General features: G+C 44.9%; 1 protein-coding gene and 1 pseudogene across 1 annotated transcript; both read right to left on the bottom strand.

Annotated features, from left to right (window-relative positions):
* Nucleotides 1–609: 609 nt before the first annotated feature.
* On the bottom strand, nt 610–7,144 carry LOC133934079 (uncharacterized; annotated as a pseudogene).
* A 12,848-nt stretch (nt 7,145–19,992) lies between these two features.
* LOC133934063 (probable polypeptide N-acetylgalactosaminyltransferase 8) lies at nt 19,993–20,925 on the bottom strand. The gene has a single exon (XM_062381148.1). It carries the CDS (start codon nt 20,923–20,925, stop codon nt 19,993–19,995), a length of 933 nt encoding a protein of 310 aa, XP_062237132.1.
* Nucleotides 20,926–27,841: the final 6,916 nt, after the last annotated feature.

Below are 27,841 nucleotides of genomic sequence, written 5' to 3'. Positions count from 1 at the left end.
TCCGATCAGTCGTTAGCGCTGTAGCAGCCGATTGTCAAACAGATAAACGTATCAAATCAAACTTCGAATTATACTAATCAAAGGGCCACTGTTGCACCATGGGTTGTGGTGTACGCGGATGGGAAAAACATGTCCAAACAGATGTCCAGTTTCTGCGAAAAGCGTGGTTTATTTAACCAAACAGCGAGCAAACAAAGAACAAAGAAAATTCCTGTGCCTCTCCCGCTCCGGTAAAAAAACATTTGCCCACCCAGGTGCATGCTGGTCCCTTACCGACAGCCTACCTATATAACTTCAGGTGCCCCCCTACCGTGCCCAAATGAAACAAAACACAAATAATAAACAAGAAACACCTAAAGTAAACAAATAATAAACTAGAATACTAATAGAAATCTAATCATAATGAAATCAAGCAAATTGACTGAGAATAACCAAAAAACTAAATACTCACTAAACAAAATAATAAACTAAACAGCACTAAGTACTACAACTAAATAAATAGCTCCAACATTCCGGCCCCTAATTGTGCACTAAATCACAATTACTTTAATTTATCAAAGGAGCTATTCCCTCCACCCAATCTATGACTAGACAGTTCATGCATTAGCTTCAGTTCACTTTCTTCTTTATGATGTACCTGAAACAACAAAAGAGAGATATAGAGAAAAAGAGGGAGGGGGAGAGAGAGAAAGTCCATGGTGTCACATTCCTGCTTCCAACAGCAGGCAGAGCTTCGTCACAGGCCTCTCCAGAATGCTGGTCCTGGTCCGAAGGCGCACAGAGCGTACCAGGCCCTTTGCATCTGCTCTCACATCCAAGATTCTCCCCATCAGCCAAGATCCTCTTGGGGCTGCAGCGTCTGCAATGAGGACGATGTCTCCAGGAACGGGATTTCTCCTTGGTCTTGTCCATTTCTGTCTCTCTTGCATCATTGGTAAGTATTCAGCAATCCATCTTTTCCAAAACAGTTCTGCCATGTATTGTATTTGCTTCCACCTTTTCCTGATGTACAAATCATTGCGGTCAAACAGTCCTGGTGGCATGATTGGCTTCCCCTTTAACATCAGAATGTGGTTAGGTGTGAGTGCCTCCAGGTCGTCCGGGTCATCAGAGACTTTAGTGATGGGTCTGTCATTCAATATGGCCTCAGCCTCACAAAAAACAGTTTTTGGAGCCCTTCATCATCGAGAATTTGCTGTTTGAGAACTGAAGTCAGAACACTTTTCACAGAGCGAATCAGGCGCTCCCAAACACCACCATGATGGGAAGCTGCTGGTGTGTTAAAGCTCCATTTTATGCCATCCTGGACCAACGCTCTCTGAATTTTGCCATGATTTAAACCAGCCAGACTTTCCTTCAGCTCCCGGTTAGCTCCAACAAAGTTTGTGCCGTTATCAGACCTGATGGTGGAGATTGGGCCTCGTCTACAGATGAACCTCCGGACAGCATTTATACAGGAATCTGTATCCAACATATGTGCCACCTCCAAATGCACAGCACGGCTAGTCAGAAAGGTGAAAAGCACTCCATACCTTTTAAGAAGACTTCTGCCTCTTTTAACCTCAATGGGCCCGAAATAGTCAACTCCAACATCTGTGAAAGGGGCTCTATCAGGCACCACTCTTTCCTCAGGCAAGTCCGCCATCTTCTGTTCAAGGAGTTTCCCTCTGTTGCGTCTGCAAACAACACAGTCAGATATAACTTTCCTTGCAGCAGAGTTTGCATTGATGATCCAGTACCTCTGCCGCAGCCTGGACAGCATGTGATTTCTTCCTGCATGTCCCAGTTGATGATGAATATGACGCAGAATCAGTACGGATACATGCAAATCTTTGGACAAAATGACTGGATGTTTGGACTCTGTTGGTAATGCTGATTTATCCAGCCGACCACCTACTCTGAGGATTCCATTATCCATCACCGGATCCAGTCTGTACAGAGGACTCCCTTTTGCAACAATTTTACAACCATTCTTCAATGAGGAAATTTCAGCTTTAAATTTGTGTTCTTGTACATACTGAATGACTGACTGTTCTGCTTTTTCCAGATCTTCAGGAGTCAAGATTTGTCCTTTGAGTGTGGCTTTAAAGCTCTGAATTTTCCTTTTCACTTCCTGCTCTTTTGGCTCCAGCTTGTCCTGGCTGAGATATTTAGAGGCAAACAGCTCCTTTCTCTTCAGTCCCAATAACACAAGAGTTCTCTTGACCTTCAGCAACCAGGCAACAGACCTTTTTAGTCTCGTCCAGGATGAAAAGTAACAGAGCAGGCGATCTGTGGCACTTTCAGAATCCACAACAACAGAATTTACAGTCAACTCCCTTTTGACCTCTGGGTCATCTGCAGGAATAACATGAAGATCAGCATCCAATTTAGGCCAAACCTCCTTTGGCCCACAGAGAAACTTCGGCCCATTTATCCATCTCCTGCCTGTCAGGAAATTATCTGCCGTCATTCCTCTTGATGCATCATCTGCTGGATTCTCCTTAGAACAAACATATCTCCACTGATCAGTATCTGATGCTCCTCTGATGAAGGAGACTCTGTTTGCCACGAAAGTTTGAAATCGTCTGGTTTCATTACAGATGTATTTAAGAACAGTTGTGCTGTCGGTCCAGAAAACTTACTTTTCCAGCTTAAGTTGCAACTCCTTCTGAAGCATCTTGTCAACTCGAACTGCAAGAACTGCTGCTGTGAGTTCCAGTCGAGGAATTGTTGTCTGCTTGAGTGGAGCAACTCTGGCCTTTCCCAACAGAAATGAAACCTGAACGCTGTCATCCTTTTCCAGTCTCAAATAGGACACTGTTCCATATCCAACTTGGCTGGCGTCAGAGAAGTGGTGAAGCTGTGCAGTGGCAGGGTCTCCAAAGTCTCTGGGTTTCATACAGCGATCCACATTGAATTCAGCCACCTTCTGAAGATCCTCCAACCACTCAAACCACTTCTTGGAGAGAGAATGGGGGATAGCTTCATCCCACCCCAAGCTTCTCCTACAAAGCTCCTGTAACAACAGCTTGGCTGGAATGGTGAGTGGGGACAAAAAACCTAAGGGGTCATAAAGTGAGCTGACCACTGACAAAATACCTCTTCTTGTCTGTGGCTGTTCTTGCACTGAGGTTCTAAACTTGAATTTGTCAGTTTCAATGCACCACTGTAGCCCCAAAGCTCGATCCATCGGAAGCTGGTCCACATCCAAATCCAGCTCCATCACTTCCTTTGCTCTGCAGTCTTCAGCAATTGACAGCAGCACTGTTCGGCTGTTGCTGATCCATTTGGAAAGATTAAATCCTCCTTTGTGACAAAGCGCAGTCACATCCTTGACCACTTGCACTGCCACCTCCTCTGAGGCCACTGATTTCAAGCAATCATCGACATAAAAATTACACTTTACTGTATTGACCACTTCATGGGGGAAATGTTCGGCATTGTCATCTGCTGTTCTCCTTAATGCATAATTTGCACAGCTTGGTGACGACACAGCTCCAAACAAATGAACTTTCATGCGATGTTCCACTGGAGCCTGTGAAACGTCTCCCCCAGGCCACCAGAGAAAGCGGAGAAAGTTGATGTGCTTTTCAGAAACATGAACTTGGTGATACATTGCTTGGATGTCGGCCATTACTGCAACGGGCTCTTGTCTAAATCGAACAAGGACTCCAACTAGAGAGTTGGTAAAGTCAGGGCCCTGTAAAAGCTGACAGTTCAGTGACGTCCCTTTGTATGCTGCTCCACAGTCAAAAACAACTCGCAGCTTGCCTTTTCTGGGATGATAAACCCTGTGATGAGGGATATACCATACATTTCCATCACTCTGTTTAAGTTGATCAGAAGGCACCACTTCAGCATATCCTTGAGCCACCATGTTGTTTAAAAATGTGATGTACTCTCCTTTAAATTGACCATTCTTGGCAAACTTTCTTTTCAGGCTCTGGAGGCGCTGTTCTGCAACATGACGATTATTTGGCATGAGAGGGTTTTCCTGCCTGAAGGGTAAGTCAATGCAGTAATGGCTTCCAATTAACTTTGTGGTGTTATTCATAACATTCATAAATTGACATCCTCTCTGGACATTTCAATCTGTTCATCTGATGACCTCTCATTAAAATCATGGTTAAACTGTTTAACCAGCATTTCTTGAAGATGTTCAACAGAGATCCGGTTGGATGTTACAGCAGAGCAGTCACTTTTATTCTTGTTGCTCCCACCACGAAGTGGACCATTAATGACCCAACCGACCCTGGTTCTGACAGCATAAGGTCCTTCATCCTGGCTGTTTATGAGCTCCCAAGGCTCCATCACTTTTGGTGCATCAGTTCCAATGAGCAGATCAACACCTTCCTCAATGTCATGAAGTTGAACAGCCTTGAGATACGACCACTGATCAACGTCCTCTTGTCTTGGAATATTGAGTGATGAGACAGGCATGCTCTTTTGTGTTAAAACATCAGGTAACTCAATAAAGTCATTCATATTCAGACCAGACACTTCCAGACCTGACAACACATGAGCATTTACTATCTTCTTTTGACCCATTGTTCTTAACAGAATACTTGTCCTTTTACCTCTCACATTCAATTTTCTTGCCAAGTTCTCCGTACAAAATGTTCCTGAGCTCCCAGGATCCAAGAAAGCATACGTCTGCACAGTTTTGTTGCTCCTCTGACTCTTGACTTTGACTGCAACAATAGAAAAAATGGAGGCATCTTCCTGACCGGCCCCAATATGGCCACAGGTCTGAAACACTGCAGGTGAAACATTTGAAGAGCTCACAGACTGTTGATCAGAGGGTGTGGCTTTATCCTGACGCTCTATATGAAGGACACTTGGGTGCTTTTGGTGACACACGTTGCAATCCAAACGACTCCTGCAGTATTTGCTAGTGTGGCCTTTTTTAAGGCAACCAAAACAGATTCCTTTTTCTTTAATGAAATTAATCTTGTCCCTGTGTACTGTCATCTTGAACTGTGAGCATTGGTCCATTGAATGATTAACTTGTGAACAGAACAGGCAGTTGAGAGTGGAGGACTTGATCTTGTTTCCTGTATGTTGAGTTATGACTCCATCCTTTACTGTAGTGACGTTAGTAGCAAAGCTGCTTCCCTTTTTCCTTTGTTTGAAGTGACTAACAGTGGAAGCTTTGGAGTTGGTGAGCTGTGGGTCTTGAATGTTGCCAAAAACTGGATCTGAAGCAATTTTGACTTGTCTTTCAATAAAACCAACAAGATCAGCGAACATTGCTCTGTTACCTCTTCGTTCTTGCAGATCACAAGCAACATTTCTCCATCTTTCCCTTAACTTGTAAGGAAGTTTCACAATGATGCTCCTCATGTTAGATGGTAAGTCCAGCTCTTTCATGTTCAGCAGTTGCTCTGTTAAGTTTGAACATCCACGTAGAAACAAAGAGAATGATTGCAACCGTTTAATGTCCTCACTTTTTACCGGTGTCCAGGTAATCATTTTTTCCATGTAATGCAGCTGCAATTTTGTGTTCATTTCCAAAGTGCTCCGCAAGAAGACTCTTGGCTCGGTGGTATCCCTGCTCTGAAGGCAAGTGCTGACAACTGTGCACCAGGTCTTTTGGCTGCCCCCTGGTGTACTGTTCAAGAAAGTGCAAACAGTCACTCCAATTGTCTGTTTTCTCCTCCACTCCATATTCATAAGCTCTGATGAAAGACCTGTATTGGAGTGGGTCTCCATCAAAAACAGGGATATTCCTAGATGGGAGGTTAGAGCACAGATTTTGTTGGACAAGCAACGCAGCAATGTCATTTTGTCTTTGCATAATGTTCACAATGTCATTTTGATGGTTGTCAGTCAGAGCAGTTTGATGGTGAGCATGTCCCATTTGAGTTCCATTTACAGTTTGCATCACATGAACTGGAGCTTCAACTTTTAATGTAATTTCATCCATTTGTTTTTGTTTAGGCTTAACCACTGGTGGTTGGAGTTCAGGAGCAGACAAACCAAGAGCATGATCTTTTTTTTTATTTTATCAGGCACAAAGGTGTTGGCATGGGGATTTAATTCACTCGCACCGTGAGAGTTGTTCCTTTCAAAATAAGAGTTCATGCCGTTTGAATGTTTTGAGCCACACTGTGAACGGATTTCCAAGACTTGAAGCTTTGCCTTTGTTGCTGCCAGTTCCGTTTCAAGCTCAAGTTGTTCCTTTTCTCTCCTCAGTTTTTCCTGTTGCGCTTCTATTTGATGTTTCCTTTTTTGCGCAGCGATGCGCTCCACAAGCGCTGCCTTATCGGCCTCAGCTTTGATACGTGCAGATGATATTGATGAACTCCGTGATAGTCGGGAGTGTGATCTTAGCGAACTTGATTTTATACTTGCAACATTGGAGGCACTATCTTCAGGATGTATTCCATTAGCAACACATTGATTGTCAGGATCGTCTTTATTTGTTTCAAGATATGGATGACCCGCCTCAAAGAGCCAGCCTTTTACGTTGTCAGTGAAATCACAAAACATTGTCATTTTTTCCAAGAAGTATTTGCTTTGCCTTTCAACTTCATCTTTGGGCAAAGGTAGACTCATAAAAGATGTATGGGTTTCATTTGCGTCTTGGTAACATTGCATGAACACAGCAAGCTCATTCTTTACTGAATCAACGTTTTGTATTGATGCCATCAACGCACTCATATGTTCCATGCATCTTTTAGCTTGTTTGCATTTTGCACTCCTTTTTTCCTGATACCTTATCACAATGTATTCCATTCCTTTAGAAGACATTTTTACAACTCTTTTTGATGACGGCTCTTCAGCCTCCGTTGCAGCAACATCAGACATTTTTCCGTTTCTTTTAATTGCTTTCTTTCCTTTTTTATTACACCAATGACAGTCCACAAGCGCACATAAGAGCAAGTTGCAAACACACGATGCTTATTGACCAACAGATCCTCTTCATCAAACAAACACACACTGCGGCCGGCTTTTATGAATAAATGAATGCGCCGTGGCCGTGCGTAAAAGTAGACATGTAGCGATTCAACCATGCACTCATTGAACTCCATGTATTGTGAGATACTGTGTCAAACTCCACTCGTTTGGCCGTTTTCCATTACAGCTTTTTACAGTTATATCACATACCGGTTTCTTTGAGAAGGTTGAACGTCTTGTCGATCTGGGCCAGAAGCAGCATGCGCGCCGTGGCTGAGTCCAAAAGGTGATTAAACAATCTCTGCTTTCCATTCGTCCATAATGCGCACAATGCAACAAGTCCAGTGTTGAAGCTTATTTCCTTTGAGTCCAAGGGCAGGTTTTTTACTTATGTAGCAGCCGATTGTCAAACAGATAAACGTATCAAATCAAACTTCGAATTATATTAATCAAAGGGCCACTGTTGCACCATGGGTTGTGGTGTACGCGGATGGGAAAAACATAGTGTCCAAACAGATGTCCAGTTTCTGCGAAAAGCGTGGTTTATTTAACCAAACAGCGAGCAAACAAAGAACAAAGAAAATTCCTGTGCCTCTCCCGCTCCGGTAAAAAACCATTTGCCCACCCAGGTGCATGCTGGTCCCTTACCGACAGCCTACCTATATAACTTCAGGTGCCCCCCTACCGTGCCCAAATGAAACAAAACACAAATAATAAACAAGAAACACCTAAAGTAAACAAATAATAAACTAGAATACTAATAGAAATCTAATCATAATGAAATCAAGCAAATTGACTGAGAATAACCAAAAAACTAAATACTCACTAAACAAAATAATAAACTAAGTACTACAACTAAATAAATAGCTCCAACAAGCGCAGTTAGCATGCATTAGCAAAGAGGGATAACCTGGCTTTTTACTAACGTTACTGCAGCTGTGAGCATTCTGGCAAACCCTGCTCAAAATAATGAGTTATACATTTTTATACAAATTTAAAATGTGCATAGAAACAGGCAGACAGAAACATTTACTTTTTACTTGGGGGTCATCTAAACAAATGTTATAAGGACTTACTTGACACTGGACACAGATGATGTTAAATTAGTTTTTTTAACCAGTTGGTACTATTGGGGCCAGACCTTCCTCAGCTCTCTCGAATCTCAGGCAAAGCTGTCTCTCTATTGCATCTAATGCAAACACTTCTTGAATGGATCGCTTACCTCTCCATATGTAGTTTATTATTCCTCATTTAACAGAAAGGCTTACAGGGCAAAGCGGAAAAGTGAAGGGAGATCATGTGCCCTTTGAGCCCTATACACAACACTCCTGGTCAAAGTGCTATAAGTAAGTGCCATTTAAGTTCTACTAAATTGTTACTTTTTTTTATTTACTTCGCCCATGTCTTATCTAGCTTATTACTATTCATTTATCCATCAATTTGAAAATATTTTTAAGGACGATTCCAATTGTGTGCCCAACTATTTATATCTCTGCCATTGCTTTAGTGTTTTTTTTACAAGCTTTTTTTCTCTTCTTATTCTACAGAACACTCTCACTATCTCATGTGGAGACATTTCACCCCAGCCAATGTAGAAGGAAATGCTGTGTACATTTGCAAAGACCTATGTTAAGAATGAAACAAAGATGCAGAAGCATATAGTCAAGTGCCCAAAGTTTACTCAGGGCTCAAATCAGAATATGACAAAACAAAATGTTTATATATATGTCTGTATATTAAAGGTAAATACAGTTAGTATAAATTACCCACAACATTTCTAGTTTATTCCTGTATATTCCCGTTAATTCCCATGGAAATTTTGCAATCCTACTTGTGTATGGACTGCCTATCCGTGTACCAAACCCAGTCAGTAAAGTTTGTCTATTGCACATACCTTTTGTCTGCGAGTCGTGGGATCGGATCCTCAAACTATACTGCATTCATTACAGTACAAACTGGCCAGATGGATCCAGCCGATGCTGGGGCGGTGAGCGCTGCTCTGCGGGCTCAGGGCAAGAGGATTGTTCAGACAGAGGAGATTCTGCACGCAGTCGGCAGCGAGATAAGTCCGCCCAGATTGGTCGACTGTCTAATCAGTTTGGGCAGCTGATGACTCAGCTTACTTCCCCTCCTGTCAGGGCTGGACTGGGAGAACAAAACGGCCCGGGCATTTTTTGGCTCAGACCTGCCCACATAATTAGCGGAGCACATCTGCCATTAAATTGACGTAACTTATGTCTTCTAAATGTACAAACGTTCTGGGCTAGTGGAAAAGGTGCACAATTTAACTAAAAAAACTCTCTTTCAGGTACCAAAAAAACACCAGGAAATGTGCAGTGACTTCACACTCAATTGTTTATTTAAAATGAATCTATAAATTTGTCATGATAGCTGACAGAAAACCTGGACGTTGAGAGAAGAGAGCCCCTGGCAGCTGCCGATGAACTGGCCTTATCTGCTCTCTTCAGTCCAATCAGCTCCTTGGACAGAGAGAGAGGGGGGGGGCACATACCCACTCTGATGTTAGGCACATACAACATCAGATTTTTAACGCTTTTATGTCGTGGTAATGTAGATATGTTTACTCACTTGGTGCATAGCCTTGTCTGCGCTCTTCAGTTCCAATCAGCTCTTTGGGCACACACACTACAGTCAATCAAACCTACAGATAGCCACACACACACACACACACAGCGGGGGGGGGGGGGGGGGGGGGACATACCCACTCTGATGTTAGGCACATACTGTCATATACGGTAGTTTAATGCGCTTGCGCATATACTGTGAGTTATACGGGAGTTGTGGGCGCATGTGAGTGACGTATATGAGTGAGACATATTGTGAGACACGGGCTGCAATAAAGGAACTTAGCAACTAAGAAGCCTCCTTAGCATTGCTTTACATGGTGTCAGAAGTTAAAACGGAGTCATGCCAAAGTTCGCTCCCCCAACAAACTTTTCGTTCGATAAACCAGAAGAATGGCCGGAGTGGAAGCAGCGTTTTGTGAGATTCAGAATCGCCACCAAGCTGGATAAAGAAGAGGGCGCCGTACAAGTGAGCAGCCTGATATACGCTATGGGAAGCGAGGCGGAGAACATCTTCCGTTCGTTTACATTCACAGAAGATGGACACAGAGACGATTATATGAGGGTGCTTGGACTGTTCGATGACTACTTTGTGCCGAGGAGGAATGTAATACACGAACGCGCATGTTTCCATCTGCGCGTGCAAAGACATGGAGAGAAAGCTGAAACTTTTATCAGGGCCTTGTACGAACTGGCGGAGCATTGCGAATTCGGCGGGAACAGAGATGAGAATATCCGCGACCGGATCATAGTTGGAATACTCGACAAAGAGGTCTCACGGAAGTTGCAGCTGACGAAGGACCTAACACTAGCGCTGACTATCGAGACAGTCAGGCAGTCGGAGGAGGTTGCTTCGCAGGTCAGCATGCAAGGAGAGACAACGGGGGTGATACAGGAAGTCACGCACGAGCGCAGCAAATACCCCAACCACTACGGTAAGCCAAAAGGGGGAAATAAAGGACAATGTGGACCGTGTGGGAAAGCGTGGCACAGTAAAGATGAAAATTGCCCGGCCAGAAAATTTTCATGCAATACGTGCAACAAAGTTGGACATTGGAGTAGAGTGTGTAGGAGCAGGCAGGCAGTGAGTGAGGTTACAGAGCAAACGGAGCAGCAGCAGTCATACTTTCTTGGAGCTGTGAGTAAAACAGGCGGGTCGCCAAAGCAATGGGCTGTGGAGTTACGGGTGGGTTCTACACCAGTTGACTTCAAAATCGACACAGGGGCCGATGTTAACGTCATCTGCGAGGAAACCTACGACTCACTCATCCCCAAAAGACCACTGGAGCCTGCGGATTTAACACTGGACAGCCCAGGTGGCGAGCAGTGCAGTGCATAGGACAGTTCCAGAGCACTGTGACCTACAAAGGAAAGACTCATCCACTCAGAGCATATGTCATCCGCGGACGCACTGTAAACAACCTACTCAGCAGGCCGTTATCTGTGAAAATGAACCTGGTGAGGAGAGTGAATGAAACGGTGTGCGACAGAGGACATCCACAGGCATATGGCGAACATGGGACTTTAAAGACTTAACCGGTGAGAATACTGCTGAAAGACAACGCTCAGCCATATGCTGTATACACAGCACGACGCGTGCCTCTCCCTATGCTGCAAAAGGTAAAGGAGGAGCTCCAGAGGATGGAGAGAAATGGCATCATCGAGAGGGTGACACAGCCCACAGACTGGTGTGCACCCATGGTGCCAGTCTTGAAGAAGAGCACAGGTAAAGCACGCATCTGTGTTGATCTTAAGAGGCGGAATGAGGCAGTAAAAAGAGAACAATATATCCTGCCTACTACTGATGAGATTACAGCAAAGCTGAGTGGGGCCACTGTCTTCTCTTCACTCGATGCCGCCAGTGGGTTCTTCCAGATACCGTTGCACCCAGACAGCTGTAAGCTCACTACCTTCATTACGCCATTTGGCAGATTCAACTTCAAGCGGTTACCGTTCGGAATTACAAGCGCACCGGAAATCTTCCAGAGGAAGATGATGGAGACCCTGCAGGGGCTGGAGGGTGTTGAGGTCTTCATGGACGACATTCTGGTGTATGGGGCCTCTAAGGAGGAGCATGACGGTCGCCTGGAGAAGGTTATGCAGCGCATTGAGACAGCTGGTCTGAAGCTCAATCGTGAAAAGTGCTCCATCAGGCAGAGTCAGCTGCGGTTCCTCGGGCATCTCATTGACCGGTCCGGGATCCGGCCTGACCCCGACAAGGTGAAAGCTATTCGGCAGCTGTCACCACCAGCAGACGTGCAAGAGTTGAGAAGGATACTGGGAATGGTGAATTATCTCGGAAGATACATCCCCGGACTCTCTACCGTGGGACAGCCGCTGTATGAGCTCTTGAAGGACAAGAGCACATGGACATGGAACCACGTGCAACAAACAGCTTTTGAACACATCAAGGAGCTGTTGACAACTGCACCAGTACTTGCCTTCTATGACTTGAACAAGCCCACGGCTGTGTCAGCGGACGCAAGTAGTTATGGATTGGGGGCCGTACTCCTTCAGCTCCACGGGGAGCAGTGGAAACCTGTGGCATATTGCTCCAGACGCCTCACTGAAGCAGAAACCCGCTACGCCCAGATAGAGAAGGAAAGCCTGGCTGGTGTGTGGGCATGCGAGAAGTTCGACAGATATCTCAATGGACTGGAGCAGTTCAAGCTAATCACCGATCACAAACCGCTAGTACCTCTCATTAACAGCCGAAGTCTGGACAATGTACCTATACGATGCCAGCGTCTTCTCATGAGGCTCATGAGATTCAATCCAGTGGCAGAATATGCGCCAGGGAAAACTCTGGTCATCGCGGACACCCTGTCACGCAGTCCACTGGCCGGCACGTGTGCAGAGACAGACACACACAGTGAGGTGGCATGCTACGTTGATAGTGTAGTCGAGGGGATCCCTGCGTCTACAAGCAAGATGGACGAAATCAGAATGGCGACAGCAGCCGATGCTGAACTGCTGGCAGTTTTGAACCTCATAAAGAACGGATGGCCTGAACACTTAAGCAATGTGCCCATGGACGTGAGAGAGTACGTCCAAGTGAAATCAGAGCTATCAGAACACAATGGCCTGGTCCTCAGAGGAAGCAGGATTGTCGTGCCAAGGCCAATGAGAAGTGAGATCCTTCAGAAAATCCACGAAGGGCACCAGAGCCTAGTCAAATGTAGAGAGAGAGCATGCTCATCTGTGTGGTGGCCTGGACTCTCTACGGAGATAAACAAGCTTGTGATGTCATGTCAGGTGTGCTGCGAACTGAGAAGAACACAACAAAAGGAACCTCTCATCTCCACACCGCTTCCGGAGCGACCCTGGAAGAGAGTTGCAATGGATCTTTGTGAGCACAACCACCACAACTACCTGGTAATATCAGATTATTACTCCAGGTTCTTAGAGATACTGCAGCTACCCTCGACAACGAGTGCACAAGTGATTCAAAGAATGACAGCGGTTTTCGCCAGGTTTGGCATTCCAGATGAGGTGGTGAGCGACAATGGACCCCAATTTTCAAGTGCGGAGTTCAAGGAGTGCGCCAGGCAGCTCGACTTCAAGCACTGCACATCCAGCCCTCACCATCCACAGGGCAACGGGCACGCAGAGAGAGCCGTTCAGACAGCGAAAAAGATTCTCAAGCAAGAAGATCCGGTGATGGCTCTGATGAGCTATAGGTCCACTCCCTGCTCCACCACAGGCTTCAGTCCAGCCGAGCTGTTGATGGGGAGGAAAATCAGAACCACACTCCCCACTCTGGAGAAAAATCTCCTACCCAAATGGCCTAGCAGGACAGCTGTGAAAGAGAGGGACGGGAGGGAAAAGGCTAAACAGGCCCATTATTTCAACCGCCGTCATGGAGCCCGGCCCTTATCTGCCCTGCGACCAGGAGATGTTGTATTCTCCAAGCTAGACCACGAAAAGTCATGGTCTTTACCAGCGGTGATCTCAAGTGAGAGCACCACCCCGAGATCCTTCGTCATCAGGACGCAACATGGAGCAGAGCTGCGGCGGAACCGCCGTCACCTCCAACCAGGGCCAGTTCCCCAGCCCATCCCAGCAGATCACAGGGAGGCCAAAGGCACAGGCGCACACTCTGACGAAGCCACCATGTTAGAGACTGTTCCTGTCAGTCAGAGTGAGGCCACACCCACAACCCCTCTACCCGGTTCGACTGTGACCAGATCTGGACGGGTGTGCAAGCAAGTCGACAGGCTTGACCTGTAAATAAGTGCAAATCATATGGCCTTTGGGGGGGGGGAAGAAACGAAAAGTGTATTGATAACGATGTGATAACTTTGATTTGCAAGAAAGTTTTACAGTTTGTACAGTTGTACATGTTGAATTATCTTAATTTAAGTTAATCTTGGTTTATGCTATGTGTTTTCAGAATAGCCATTTTCAGTTAAAGTGTTTCTACGATGTTATTGACATAACACTCAAAACAGGGGAAGATGTCATATACGGTAGTTTAATGCGCTTGCGCATATACTGTGAGTTATACGGGAGTTGTGGGCGCATGTGAGTGACGTATATGAGTGAGACATATTGTGAGACACGGGCTGCAATAAAGGAACTTAGCAACTAAGAAGCCTCCTTAGCATTGCTTTACACATACAACATCAGATTTGTAACACTTTTATGTTGTGGTAACGTGTATATGTTTATATGTTTACTCACTTGGTGCATAGCCTTGTCTGTCTACACCGACTACAGTCCATCAAACACTCATGAAACCTACAGATAGACACACACACACACACACACACAGATAGAGAAGAGGAGGGGGTTGCATGCACACTTTGATGTTAAGCACATACAAGCTCATAAAAAATCTGGTTTGCAACACGTTTATTATGTTCTGGTGAGGTGTAAATGTTTACTCACTTGGTGAATAGCTGACTTCACCGGAACCAACGCTCACAAACCCCGTCAATCCAGTAAGAACTATGTACATGTGAAGCCCTAGAGGGACAGGATTTCATAAAGAGGAAGACACAGAGAAGTGAGACTTGAATACATTACGTGTGTGTGTGTGCTTGTGTTTGAATCAGATTGATTTCTTCTCACTTACCCAGAAACCAAACGTCTGTCGATCTCCAAAAACAATCCTCACAATCCAATCTCACAATCCTGAAATGGAACCCTAAAAACAGTAAATAACAAAAGGATGTAATGCATGTTAAAGGGGGGGAAAGGGAAAAAGTTTTAATTTCAAGCCAAACAATTACATTAATTTCCATAACTATAATACTTACTTTGTGAAAGCAAGTCGTCGCCACAACCTGAGACCGAGGCTTCCTAAAAGGAAAAAGAAGACAATCAACAATGAAAGTGTTATGCCTTTTGTTCCTTACTATCAAGTATAGGTAATTTTGAAGAGAAACAAAACTAAACTGATATTAAAAATATTGTCTTACTTTAGTAGAGTAGGAGCTTCCGAAGCAGTTCACTTTTTTCGGCCACTCTGTCTATGACACTGTCTGTGTCCAATCCCATGAGGATGTCCTTTACTGTGGACATCAGCATGAAGGCCTCCAATTTACCAGCAGATAAGCTGCTCCTCAGCCTGCTCTTGATGAATTTCAAAGTTGAAAATGATCTTTCACAGGCTACCTGTGTCACTGAGAGTGTCAGCAGATATTTGTAGGACAGAGAAAGAAGAGGGTATGCGTCTGTGAGCAGGTTGAATCTGAGAAGAATCTGGTAGCAACACAGGGGGGAGTTTTTACATGAGGCACAGGCTTTGCTGACAATTTTCATCTCCTCTGGGTCTCCCCCAGGTCCTTCCTCCACAGATTGGGATGTGTACTCATCTAGTGGTGGACGCTTCAGCATGTCCCACTGGCTTGCCAAGCTTTCAAGTTCAGATTTTAAATTTGATATGGTTGCCGAATTGTTAAATTTGATGAGACATCTGCTTAGGTCTTTCAGTGCAGACTCAGGAAGACCACTGGTTTTGATATCTGGGAAGTTTTGGGGGTCCAGAATTGAGAGGTCTGCATACAGATTGCAGTTATCGAGGAATCATCTTTGCATGGCTTCAATAACGGTGTCCATAATTTGGTTATGGACTTTAACCTCATACGTCTTGCTTGGGTCATTGGAAGTTTCATCCTGGGCCATCTCTCCTGGCATGGACTTCTTCTTCTTTGGCCTCCTCTGCGGTAGTGAAACCTCCACCTCCATGCCCATCTCCTCATCCTGCTCCTCCAGCTTGTCATTTGCCCACTTCACAAAACTCTCTGTTGCATCCTTGACTGTCTGGAAATCTCTGCCCATCTCCTTAAGGGCCTTGTGTGTGGACATCACCATCCTGTGGGCAGAGAGGATGTCCATCCCGCCTGTTTGGAGGTATTTGGATAGTGGGGTGCTCTTCTCAAATATCTGCAAGAATAATTGCGTGGTCAGGATGGTCTCGTGTCTGAGAAGGCCATCTTTGTATCCCCTTGCTTTGGATCTTACATTTGACTTCACTGTCGTCTGGTCTTGAATGGCTGAAAGGATGCACAGAACATCAATGTAGAGACAGTCCTGCGGTTTCCCAAATGAGCCAAACACTTTCTTTAAGGCATCATGCTTTGCCCACCAGCGTGTCTCTCCAATGGGTCCTATGCGCTTGTGCCTGCTGCTGTGGCTTTCCTTCTCCCATACGTTCATTCTCTGATGAGATTCTCGGATGAACACAGCGATGTCATTCAGGAGATGAAAAAGAGATCCACTCTCTATCACAATTTCAGTGGTGTCAGAAAGAACGAGATTGAGCACATGAGAGTAGCACCACACATGGACATGGTGAGGAGATTGTGATGACAAGAGTGAAGAGAAGCCTTTGTATCTTCCCTGCATGTTGGCAGCTCCATCTGTGGCATTTCCGATGCAGAGGCTTTTGTCTAAGTTCAGACCATCAAGCACATCACTCAACAACTGAACAAAGGCCTCTCCTGTGGATGAACTGCACCTTACCACAGCAACAAGCCTCTCGTGTACAGTATCAGTGACGTACCGAAGCACAACTGAGCACTGGTCTTGTGCTGTTATATCCTGTGTTGTGTCCAGTTGTACAGTAAACATGCCGGCTTTTTGAATTTCCGTGCCGATGTTGTCTTTGATCATCTTAAGGATTGTGTCAATCACTGAGTTGACAGTCGATTTAGACAGCAGAGTGACAAGGGAACCCCTGCCTCTTGAGCCTGATGCAGATTCATGGAGCTTTTTGCTTTTATGAATTATGTCACTGAGATGTTCTTTCAATGCCACATCATATTTCCCCAGCAAAAGTATCATCTCCAAAAAGTTGCCATGATCAAGGCTGCTGTCCTCTAGAGTATAAGCAGCCTCATTGTCTTCATGCCTGTAGCTTAGCCCCCTCTTTCCAATCACTCTGACCACTTCCACCACACGGTCTAACACCTGCCGTCTCTTCTTGATCTGCTCTCTATGAGCAGTTAGCTGTCTTCCTCTAAGCAGGCTGTTTATGTCAGATTTTGAGCAGTTTAGAAAATAAGCTTCAGCACAAGCTCTATGTGCCATGCTTTTTTCATGCTCTTCTGCTCTCTGGTCTCCAGTCAGACATTCCAGTAATGAATACACTGTTATCACAGGGCTTGCTAAAGGCCAAGCATACAAAAAAAAAATAAAGCAGGACGTTGATCACAGTATATCAGCCACTTCCTGCTTGTACCTCCTTTGTTTGTGAAGACCTTTCCTATTGTGTTTGGAGCATCTTGCTTTGGATGGTGGTTCAAAAAAGTTTGCAGTGTAGCACGGTCTGGACGGCAAAAGTAGTCAACATCTGCCTCAACAGTCTGGCAAATTAAAAGAAGGCCAGTAGGTCTAAACGAGTCACAGAAAGTAAGCGCCAGAATAAAGTAGTCCAACAATAGGCCATGTGATTGAATATCCAGTAGGAATAAGTAAAACAAAAATGTTCTTGAAAAATTAGCCAAATATGAGCTATCTAAAAAGATTAAATTGGCTCAACAACAGATAAGGCACATTAACTTTGCCAGTCAACCCCAACCCATATTTCCACACACCCATATGACTATATGGCACCAGCCTGGCTATCAGTCCACCCCAACCCCTTTTATTCCCTCCCACCCATAACACACTGGATTATGATAAATGGGGAGACCAGCCTACTTCAGCTTCTTGTTGAAGCCAGACACCTTTTAACTTTCACCAGCTTGTCGATGTCGGGGGAAAGTTTCTGAGCAGCGGCTATTTTCATTACTTCATTCAGATGTCCGTGCGTCGTCCCCTCACTCCGCACATCAACACTCGTGTTCTCCCTCCGCTTCCTCATTAACCCCTGAGCCACCAACAACCAGCCGATGAGAGCCCGTCATTCCACACAGCCCCACAGCCATTTGTCAAGAACTGTCACATGTCCCACCGCGACCCATTCACTGACCCTCTGGACATCTTAGTATTTTTTTTTTTTTTCCAAAAAAATCAAATACTAAAAAATATTCGACATGCCATAGTAGTGTAATACTACGTGGTAATAAAAACTTTCCAACGACTATTATTACAGCATTCCACCTGTGAACGGCGTGTATCGTGGGGCTATGCTGTGTGCTTGCTTATCCGTCAGGCATGATAGCGTGCAGCATGACTACTCATCTAGCATTTTCATTAGCATATTAGCATAGCCGTTTGTCACATCTATTACGCATCATTTTCATATCGCTGCGGCTGGCTAAATTCAAATCCATCATCTAAACGTATTATCCTTATGTTAATAGCTGCTTACCTGGTTCACCGGCAGCGGCTCACTCAGTCCATGAGCCTCGGGTTCGGACTCATCATCTCCTCCTCCCTGTTCATGGCTAATACTACCGTCACCCCCTTCCACCATCTGTGCTGTCCCCATGTGTGGATCGCTACAGCTAGCCTCCTCGCCCTGTCCACTGGTGCTGGTGGTGCTTGATTCACCTGAGGTGGAGGGGGCTCCCGAAGCACCTCCACTGAACATGTCAGTTATGTTAGCACATTTTCAGCTCCACCTTTACGCTTTGGTTTGTCCATTGCCGTCTTCCACACTCACGCGCATAGCTAAATACAGGAAGGGGTGGGGCGTAATAATTGGTTCTATCTCAGATGGCGCACTTGTGCACTTGACTTCAGCAGGCACCGTTTCAATGTGTATGGCGGTGTATTGGTTAGGTTACCCACCGAATAGTGCCGAAGTGACATCTGAGACACAAATTTAGTACCCCCCCCCCCCCCCACCCTGCCGGTCAGTTTATTTATTTATATTTTTTTGAAAAAAAAAAAAAAAAAAAACCCGGGGGCGGCCATCGGCCCTCGAGGGACGTCGGCCCAGCGGGAAAATGCCCGGTATGCCCGATTGCCAGTCCAGCCCTGCCTCCTGTCGAACACCTTCAGACTCCAGCTCCGAGGGCAGATCCAGCCCCGAGTGCAGCTTCAGTTTGCCTACTCCAGTAACGTATGTGAAGCCACTACATCTCTCCCATCCCGAGAAGTTATCTGGGGAGTCCGGAGACTGTCAGTCCTTCTTTGTGCAGTGTGGACTTAATTTTGAGTAACAGACAGTTATTTCAGACGGAATGCTCCCGGGTAGCGTACATTACATTACATTACATTTCATTTAGCTGACGCTTTTATCCAAAGCGACATGATCTCATATCTCACCAACCAGACTGCTCATGGCAGTGACAGAATGGGCTACTCCATCTACTCGCTTTCTGGGCTTTGCTAATTTCTATAGAAGTTTTATTAGGAATTACAGTTCTGTTGCTGCCCCATTGCATTCTCTGACCTCTCCCAACACCAAGGTTCAGTTGTCCCCCTTAGCAGAACAAGCCTTCCAGAGGGCTGAAAGAGAGATTCACATCTGTTCCTGTCCTCACTCTTCCTGATCCCAACCTATAGTTTGTGGTTGAAGTAAACCCCTCTGTTACGACCCTTGGTGTGTATATTTGATACTGTTCTGTTCCTCCTCCTAGAATGTGAGCAGTCTTCTTTGAGTGTGTTTGTGTGTGTGCATGATTGATAGCAGGTTGGACCTGCGGATTGGCGTGAGCGGCCAGATTGCTGCTCCAGGATTGGCCAGAGTGAAGAGAGGAGCCTACTTGAAGCACTGACTGACTGCAGTCTTCCTCTCCACCGATTCACCATCTTCCAACTGGGACTAGTCTCTGGCAGTATTGAAGTATTGCTTTGTTGCGTAATATAGAACAATCCACCGTCTGAGTTTGTTGTAAATGTATGTAAGTAGAAAACTGTGTGTGGTAGCCCTGTAGGAGGGAGAAGCCATTTTCTTTTACCCTTTTTTTCTCCTGTGTTTCCTGGTTTAGGACTTAGGTAAGCTTTTGTCTTTTTGTAAACATTTTTGGTTTGTAGAAGGACGGTAGGGAGTTAGAATGTTTTTGTTTGTTGTGTTGTGTTGGCCTTCTCTGCCTCTGAAGTGAAAATAAAAAGCTACCCCTAAACGAAAATATCAGATGACACTGGCCTGCTTGGGAGTGGGAAGAATGGGGAGAAGCACCACATGTTATGTCTCTGTTTTCCCCTGGACCAGGGGCGTAACATGATTTGGGTGCTCGTCTGGGATGGCCACCACCTCAGCAGTGGCAGCTCTCCACCCAGCCACTCTGGCGGAGGCGAGCCCTCGCTGCTTGCGGTGCCTCACTCGAGTGACGTTTAGAGTTGGGTTCCCTCTCTTCAGTGACTCCACGTACGCGTCAAGGTCGCCCTTCAGGTCCTCATGAGAGCTGCCGTCGTCCACCAGTATCATCTCCTTCAGGATGCTCTTGGGGGTGAGGTCGATGATGCTGCGCAGCGCCCGCTTGATCACAGACCGAGCTTCATTCAGGTAGATCAGCACCACTCCCAGACTCGGCAGGTCTTTGGCATAAGTCTTTGTCAGACACCTCGGATCCAGAGTATCTGAAAGAACTCGGTCCAGAGGAGGGCGATCGCTGAGGAAAGCGTTGTATCCGTACTTCTGAAACAGAGCCTCGGCCTCTCGCTGCTCGACCTCAGACAGATTCTGCCCCCACTGCTTGAACAGGGGAGAGTCAGGAAACAGTTGGGGGGACTTCACCGCTCTGGAGGCATTTGGGATCTTTTGCTCAGGCTGCTCTGGCTGCACTGGATGCTCCTTCTGCTCTGGATGATCCTTCTGCTCAGGATGCTCACTCTGCTCAGGCTGCTTCTGGTGTTGCAGCTGCCGTTTGGCCTCCACAGCTTTTCTGGATCTGCCTCTGTTTTCAAGCATTTTATGCATGGCCTCCTGCTTTAGTCCCAAATCTTCCAGCATTTTGTACACGTTACCCAGTCGCGCCTCCAGCTCAGACAGACTATTGGTCCGCTGGTTCGCAGCCCGCTCGGGCCCAGTCCGCTGTTTCAGAAACATGCCCATGTTGAAAACGAGTGCGATCCCCGCCAGCACAAAGACAGGTCGGTTGATCCAGGCTAAACTCATCCTGACACACACTGACGCCTTGACAGCATCTCACAGACACAGACAGACGCTCCGGGTCTTTGATGAGGAACAGGTAATAAATATTTGATTCATTGAACCTGTGACAGAGCTCCAGCCTGACGACGAACCCCTCAACTTACCTGTAAACAAGGAACAGCTAATTAAGGCTTAAGAAATTGACAATACTTTGTCCCATTGTTTTTTCACTTGTAAATACAGTCAGCTTTAGTCCGCGAGCACTTAAAAACACCCTTGAATGCTAATGCTCTGGATGGTAAATTTTTAGCCAAATACCCACCAAACTACTCCCCTCATCCTCTCTGGTAACCATCGTGAAACTATTTTCCTCAAGATAATTTCATCTCCAAATTCACCCCTTGTTCTTGGTCACCAATGGTTGAAGAAACACAGCCCCCCAAATAGATTGGGCAGCGGGGAGAATCGTAGGTTGGTGGTGGCCCTCAGCCTAAGCCACCAGACTTGAGTGCCATGATTTAGGTGAGGTTTTTAGCAAAGACCGTAAAGCAATTTCTATACCCCCTCATAGACCTTATGATTGTGCTATTGACCTGCTCCTTGATTCAACTCTGGCTGCTAGCCGTTTATATATCTCTTGCACCCTGAACGAGAGACCATGGTTAGTTATATTAACAAATCCTTAGCTGCTGGGATAATCCACCCATCCTCTTCCTGTTTGTTTCTTTGTCTAGAAGAAGGATGAGACTCTGCTCTTGCATTGAAATTCGTGGCTGAATAACATCCCTATCAATTTAAAATACCCCCTTCCACTAATCAGCTCTGCTTTTGAACCACTTCAGGGAGCCTCTATCTTCTCCAAACTGGACTTCCGCAATGCTTACCATCTTGTGCGGATTTGGGATGGGGATGAATGGAGGACGGCTTTTAACACGCCCCTAGGGCATTTATTTTATTTTGTTATGCCTTTTGGGATGACCAATGCTCCAGCTGTTGTTAGGGGACTGGTGAACGATGTCCTTTGTGACTTACTTTAGCGTTTTGATTTTTGTTTATTCAGATGACACTTATTTTCTTCAAGGACCTAAGTGAACATGTGTCCCATTTCCGGCTAGTTCCACAGAGACTACTTGAAAAAATGCTTTTTGTCAAAGCATAGAAGTGCAAGTTTCACACCAGCTCTGTCAGTTCCCTGGTGTACATCATCGAGGGTGGGCAGGTGAAGCTCACATCTCACGCAAGGCAGTAGAAAATCCAAAGAGCAACGGTATTGTTCTGCTCACCCTTCCACCCCACACATCACATGTGTGGGGTTTTGCAGCCTCTCGACGTGACCGTATATGGCCCGTTCAAGACCCTATACAGCTGAGCTCTTGATGGGTGGATGAGATCTAACCCTGGCAAAATACAGATCTGTCGGTGGGTAACTTTGTCCTAGTTAACTTTGCAACCAAACACAGGAGTCTCTGTTACGTTGGCATGGTAGAGATAGTTGAGGATGACAAAATACTTACACAATTCCTCAGAATAATCCAGGGAAACAAGAAAGAGTGGGAAGGACCAAGGTTTGCAATAAAAAAAAAAAATGATGTGGCACATGTTCCTAAAGTTGATGTGGTGAGGAAGCTGCCTCAACCCAATAGGCCTGGAGGAACCACACGGAGAGAGAAACTATTCACCTTCAGGGCTGTAATGTAGAGTAGGCCTTGTTATAGAGTATGAGGCTGATGTTCTAAACCAGGTGGGTCATGTCCTGTGTTGTGAGTCCCAGGCTGTTCTAGCTGGTTCTGATTAAGGTCCCATGACTGTGTTCTAATGTAACTGGTTCTATCTTTCATTTGAATGTTAAATAAAACATTCAATTATATTATGTTGTACATGATTTTGTTCGGAGTTACTTTCAAATGTTTAAAGTTAAAACATGTGTTTTAATGGTAAACGTTTATCAATGAAAATGTTCTTCCAGTCTGAAGGCCAGGAGTAAAAAAAGCATACATTGCATTTTCCTTGAGAATATTACTCTATACGTAAATCTGTTCATAAGTTTTCATAAGATATCATACGAACAGTTTCATGAACCTGACATGATGAATCTGTTAAGGTTTTTACATTCGTTGTGCCCGCCGTACTTCTCCAAATATATTAAAAAAAAAAAATTTAAACTAACAATTTAGTAGCACTTGAATGGCACTAACTTATAGCACTTTGTAGTTTTCTAGATAGATAATAATAAGATAATATAATTACATATATTAATCAGTGTTTTACTTATTATATTGTATCTTTGTATTTGTAAAGGGATATATCATCATTTGTTTTATTTAGAAAATTATTGATTTTGATGTGTGAAACATTCTATAGTAATTAAGGATAGAGGCAAAATAATTTTGTTTTCCCTTGCCGTGTCCTTCCCGTTCCGTGTCTTCTCGTGGATATTTCCAGCCAGCCAGCACCCTGCCTCCACAGCCTGCTTTTCTCTGCCTATTTGTTCAATAAACTCTGCCTTAGTTCCGATCTGGTTTCCATTTTCTGCTTTGGGGTCCAACTAAAAACAAACCCTACACAATGACCTGTTTAGGACTTGGGGTCCTGAGTTGCATTGACTGGTGTTAGACTGCATCAGCAATTTAAAAATCTATATTTTCTTCTTCGTCACCTTGCCATCACTAAAAATGCACCGCTTTAAATTCAACTTATGTTAAATCGTAGTTTGGTTAAATGTGTAGACAATTTACCAGTAACCAAGGTAATTTCATATTACACAATATACATATATAGTTATACACCTGTGAGGCATAGCAGACCAAGGGATCAGCCTCTTTCCAGGACATTTGAATGAACACAACAAATGGCCACACTCCAGTTGAGGCTATCAAAAACCTTCCATTACCTCCTGCAATAAACCCATTCATTGAGTAGGCCACAGACTTCATAAAGAGGAACATCATAACGTCCAGCGGCTTTGGTGGCTTCTCTCTGGTAGGGTTGCAAAGGGGCGGAAAATATATCTGGTAAATTGCCGGAAACTTTCCTGAAACTTTCCTGAAACTTTCCATGGGAGGTTAAGCTCCGGAATTTGGGGAATTTTGAAAAAAAGTTTTTACCGCAAATTACACGCTGGGCAATAAAAAAGTTCACTCAAAACTTTATTTTAAAGATGTATGTAATGCAGCACACGCTGCACCTTGAATTTCAACCCTGCACTGTGCATTCTGTCACAGGTATGGGGAGGACCCAAAAGCAGCACAGGTAGACGAAATCTCAGTCGTTAATGCCCTTTATTATTCACTGCAGTTTTTAACAGTTTGTACAGTGGCAGGGTGAAAAGTCTTGGCTCCAGTGATCTTCTGCAAGATCTGAGAAGGAGTGAGCCTGGTGTTGCTGACTGAAGGCAAAGTCAACAGCAGGTGGATTACCTAGCTGGTAGACAGGTCCAGTCGTGAGCTGTGTAGCCACAGAGTCGAGCAGAGACGAAGTCCAGGGCAGAGACGAAGCAGGCAGGTCGGCAACAGGTGATCAGTCCGGGGAAAAAACGCTGGAAGTCAGGCATAAAGCAAGAACAATCTGGCACTGAAGCAGAGACAGGAGCAGGCTTAAATGCAGCCAGGGCTGTCACAGGTGTGGAGAGTTGGCCTGATGAGGAGGCATGGCTAACAGGTAGAGTGAAGCAGAGACAGGTGTAGGGAGTTGGTCTGACGAGGAGGTGTGGCTGACCGGCAGAGTGGAGCAGAGACAGGTGAGTGGAATAATACCAGCAGACAGGAGATGAGCAGACTCTGACACATTATTCCATCACCTGCACAGATAATCCCCAGCACACTCCAGCAGGGCTATTGAGGCCACACTACTGCATTTGAGCCCAAGGACTAGTCAGGTAAGTTGTGATGATATTCCTGTGGGAAATATATTAGCATGCTAATAGAGGATTGTTCATCTGTTCATCTAGCCTATTTCTATTAATTTATCCATCAATTGTAAAATATTTTTAAAGATGATTCCAATTGTTTAGCTTACTATTTTTATCTCTGGCATTGCATTAGTCTTTTTTACGAGCTTTTTTATCATTTTATTCTACAGAACAATGCCGCTTGCACTCTCTCATGTGTGGAGACATTTCACCCCAGCCAATTTACAGGGAAATGCTGTTTACATTTGCATATACTGTGCAAAGACCTATGCAAAAAATGCCACAAAGATGCAGGAGCACATATTAATTGCTCAAATCAAGCAACCCCAGATAAGAGTTCCACTTCCTCTGCTTCCATTCGCAGTGAAAATGATTCAGCTCCATCGGACACCCTCTCAACAGCTCCTGGTCGTTCTGTAATCAAAGGATTTTTTGAATCAATGGCTGAGACTAGCCAGAGAAATGCTGATGAATGTTTTTCTCGAGCAGTGTATGCAACTGGCTCACCTCTGATGCTCACAGCCAATGTCTATTGGAAGAGATTTCTGAATGTTCTTCGCCCAGCATACACACCTCCCACCAGACATGATTTATCTCCTCATTTGCTGGATGGAGAGTTCAACAGAGTGCAAGCAAAGGTCAAGCAAAACATTGATAAAGCAAACTGCATTGCAGTCATCGCTGATGGTTGGTCGAATGTCCGGGGACAAGGAATTATCAACTACATCGTCTCCACCCCTCGACTGGTCACAAACACAAAGAACAACAGACACACAGGCCCCTACATCGCTGATGAGCTGAAAGCAGTCATCAATGACCTTGGACCGGAAAAAGTCTTCGCAATTGTAACTGACAATGCTGCGAACATGAAGGCTGCTTGGGCAAAAGCGGAGGAGACCTACCCTCACATAACAGTGATTGGCTGCGCTGCCCATGCTCATAATCTTCTCCTGAAGGAGATCATGGCACTGAAGACAATGTACAAGACAGTGAAACAAGTAGTTAAATATGTGAAGGGGCAAACAGGTAGTTTCAGCAATCTTCTTCTCAAATCAAAATGAAAAAAACAAGGACACCACACTGGAGCTCCCCAGCATCACTCGATGGCCGTGGTGTTGTCATCATGTACAACAGTCTACTGGAGGGGAAGGAGTCTCTGCAGGAGATGGCCATATCCCAGTCTGCAGCCATGGAAAGTGCCATAAAGAGAATTCTGCTGGATGATGGGTTTTGGGAAAGAATGACTAGCAGCCTGAGAATCCTCCAACCAATAGCAACAGCGATTGCCCAGATAGAAGGTGATGATGCCATCTTGTCAGATATTCATTGTCTGTTTGTGGAGATCAGAGAAGAAATCCAAAGTGCCTTGCCCACTTCCCTGCTGCTCCAAGCAGAGGAAACCGCAGTGGTCGAATCGATGGAGAAGCGCAAAGACTTCTGAATGAAGCCAATACAAGCAGCAGCATACATGCTGGACCCAAAGAAGTATGATAAAAGCATACTCTCTGGTGAAGAGATCAACAGAGCTTATACTGTTATTACCACCATGTCTCACCACCTGGGTCTTGATGAAGGCAAAGTTCTCGGCAGTCTGGCAAAGTACCGTACCAAGCAAGGCCTTTGGGAAGGGGATGGGATATGGCAGTCATGCCAGCACATATCTGCATCCACCTGGTGGAAGGGACTTTGTGGATCTGAGTAGTGTTGTGTTGTTTGTGAACGATTCGTTCGTTTTGAACGAATCGTTACAAGGACTCGGGAGTAACGAGTCCTCTCAAAGAGTGATTCGTTCATTTTCTCGTGGCCGCGCATCGGGACTGTTGCATAGGCTGCTGCAGGTCACGTGGAAAATGATCCAAAGACTCGTATCCGGCAGATGAACGAATAACTAATCCGAAGACTCTGTTGGCAGAAGAACGAGTCACTGATCTGAAGATACGGTCGGGAGGTGAACGATTCGTTCATCTGCCAGGTACGAGTCTTTTGATCATTTTCCACATGACCTCCATAGGCTCAGAAGAGGAAACAGATACCTCATTCCCTATCGCGGGACCGCTGTTAAAAAGCAGCCATGACTGACAGCTTTTGTGTGGCAGATCATATTTTTTTAAGAAAACCTCCTCTATTATATACAGTAAAACATGACAGTTTGTATGGTTTTAAATTGTCATTTATAGTCACATTTAATTATCATGGGAAATAATTACACTCCACTAAACTGTAAGTGTAAATGTAAAGTGAAAATAACAAAACCAGTCATTATGACTTTTGAATAGGGCTGAACGATATGGGGAAATAATCTAATTGCGATTTCCCCCCCCCAAAATATTGCGATTAAGATTTAATATGCGATTCTTTTATTTTATCTCTCTTTCCCCCCAAAAAAAACGTAATGAATGATTTAAATATGACCAACACAATATTAGATACTGTACAATATTCTTTCCCACATTTTTATTTAACTGCTCATTACAGAAACCAGAATAACAAATCGGTGTGCATTTAAGTAATTTAATCAAAGTCATTTTAAGTATAAACACAAGGCAAGCCCTTTTAAAAGGTGTGTGCAAATTTACCATCTTGAGAATTTTTTTTTTTTAAATAAAGGTGTCTTACTGCTCTCAAGTCAGTAACATTTCCAGTGTTGGGAAGGATACTTTCAAAACGTATTCTGTTACAGAATTCAGAATACATGCAAACAAATTTAATCTGTAACTTATTCCGTTACATTAACTAATCTGAGTAACGTATTCTGAATACTTGGATTATTCCACATTGAATTACATTTTATAAGTGTAGGAATGCGGCGTTGTTATAGTCAGTGGATCAGCAGCAGTTTAAGCTCTGAGTCCGCGGATGCGGCGGGCCAGCTGGATGTGCTGGCAGCGTGCGGATCAGCAGCTCCGTAGATCCCCATTCATGTCCGGGTGGACGTGCAGCGGTATGGAGGCGCCGGGCCGCAGCAGGAACAGCTGAACACCTCCGTCTCGCATATGTGCATGTAGGTGACCGGGGGGCTCTGGAGCCCCGCCG

This window comes from Platichthys flesus, chromosome 3 (assembly GCF_949316205.1).
Source record: "Platichthys flesus chromosome 3, fPlaFle2.1, whole genome shotgun sequence".
NCBI classification, from domain to species: Eukaryota; Metazoa; Chordata; class Actinopteri; order Pleuronectiformes; family Pleuronectidae; genus Platichthys; species Platichthys flesus.
Note: the sequence above shows the minus strand (reverse complement) of the source record. Positions and strands in the feature narration are given on the sequence as shown.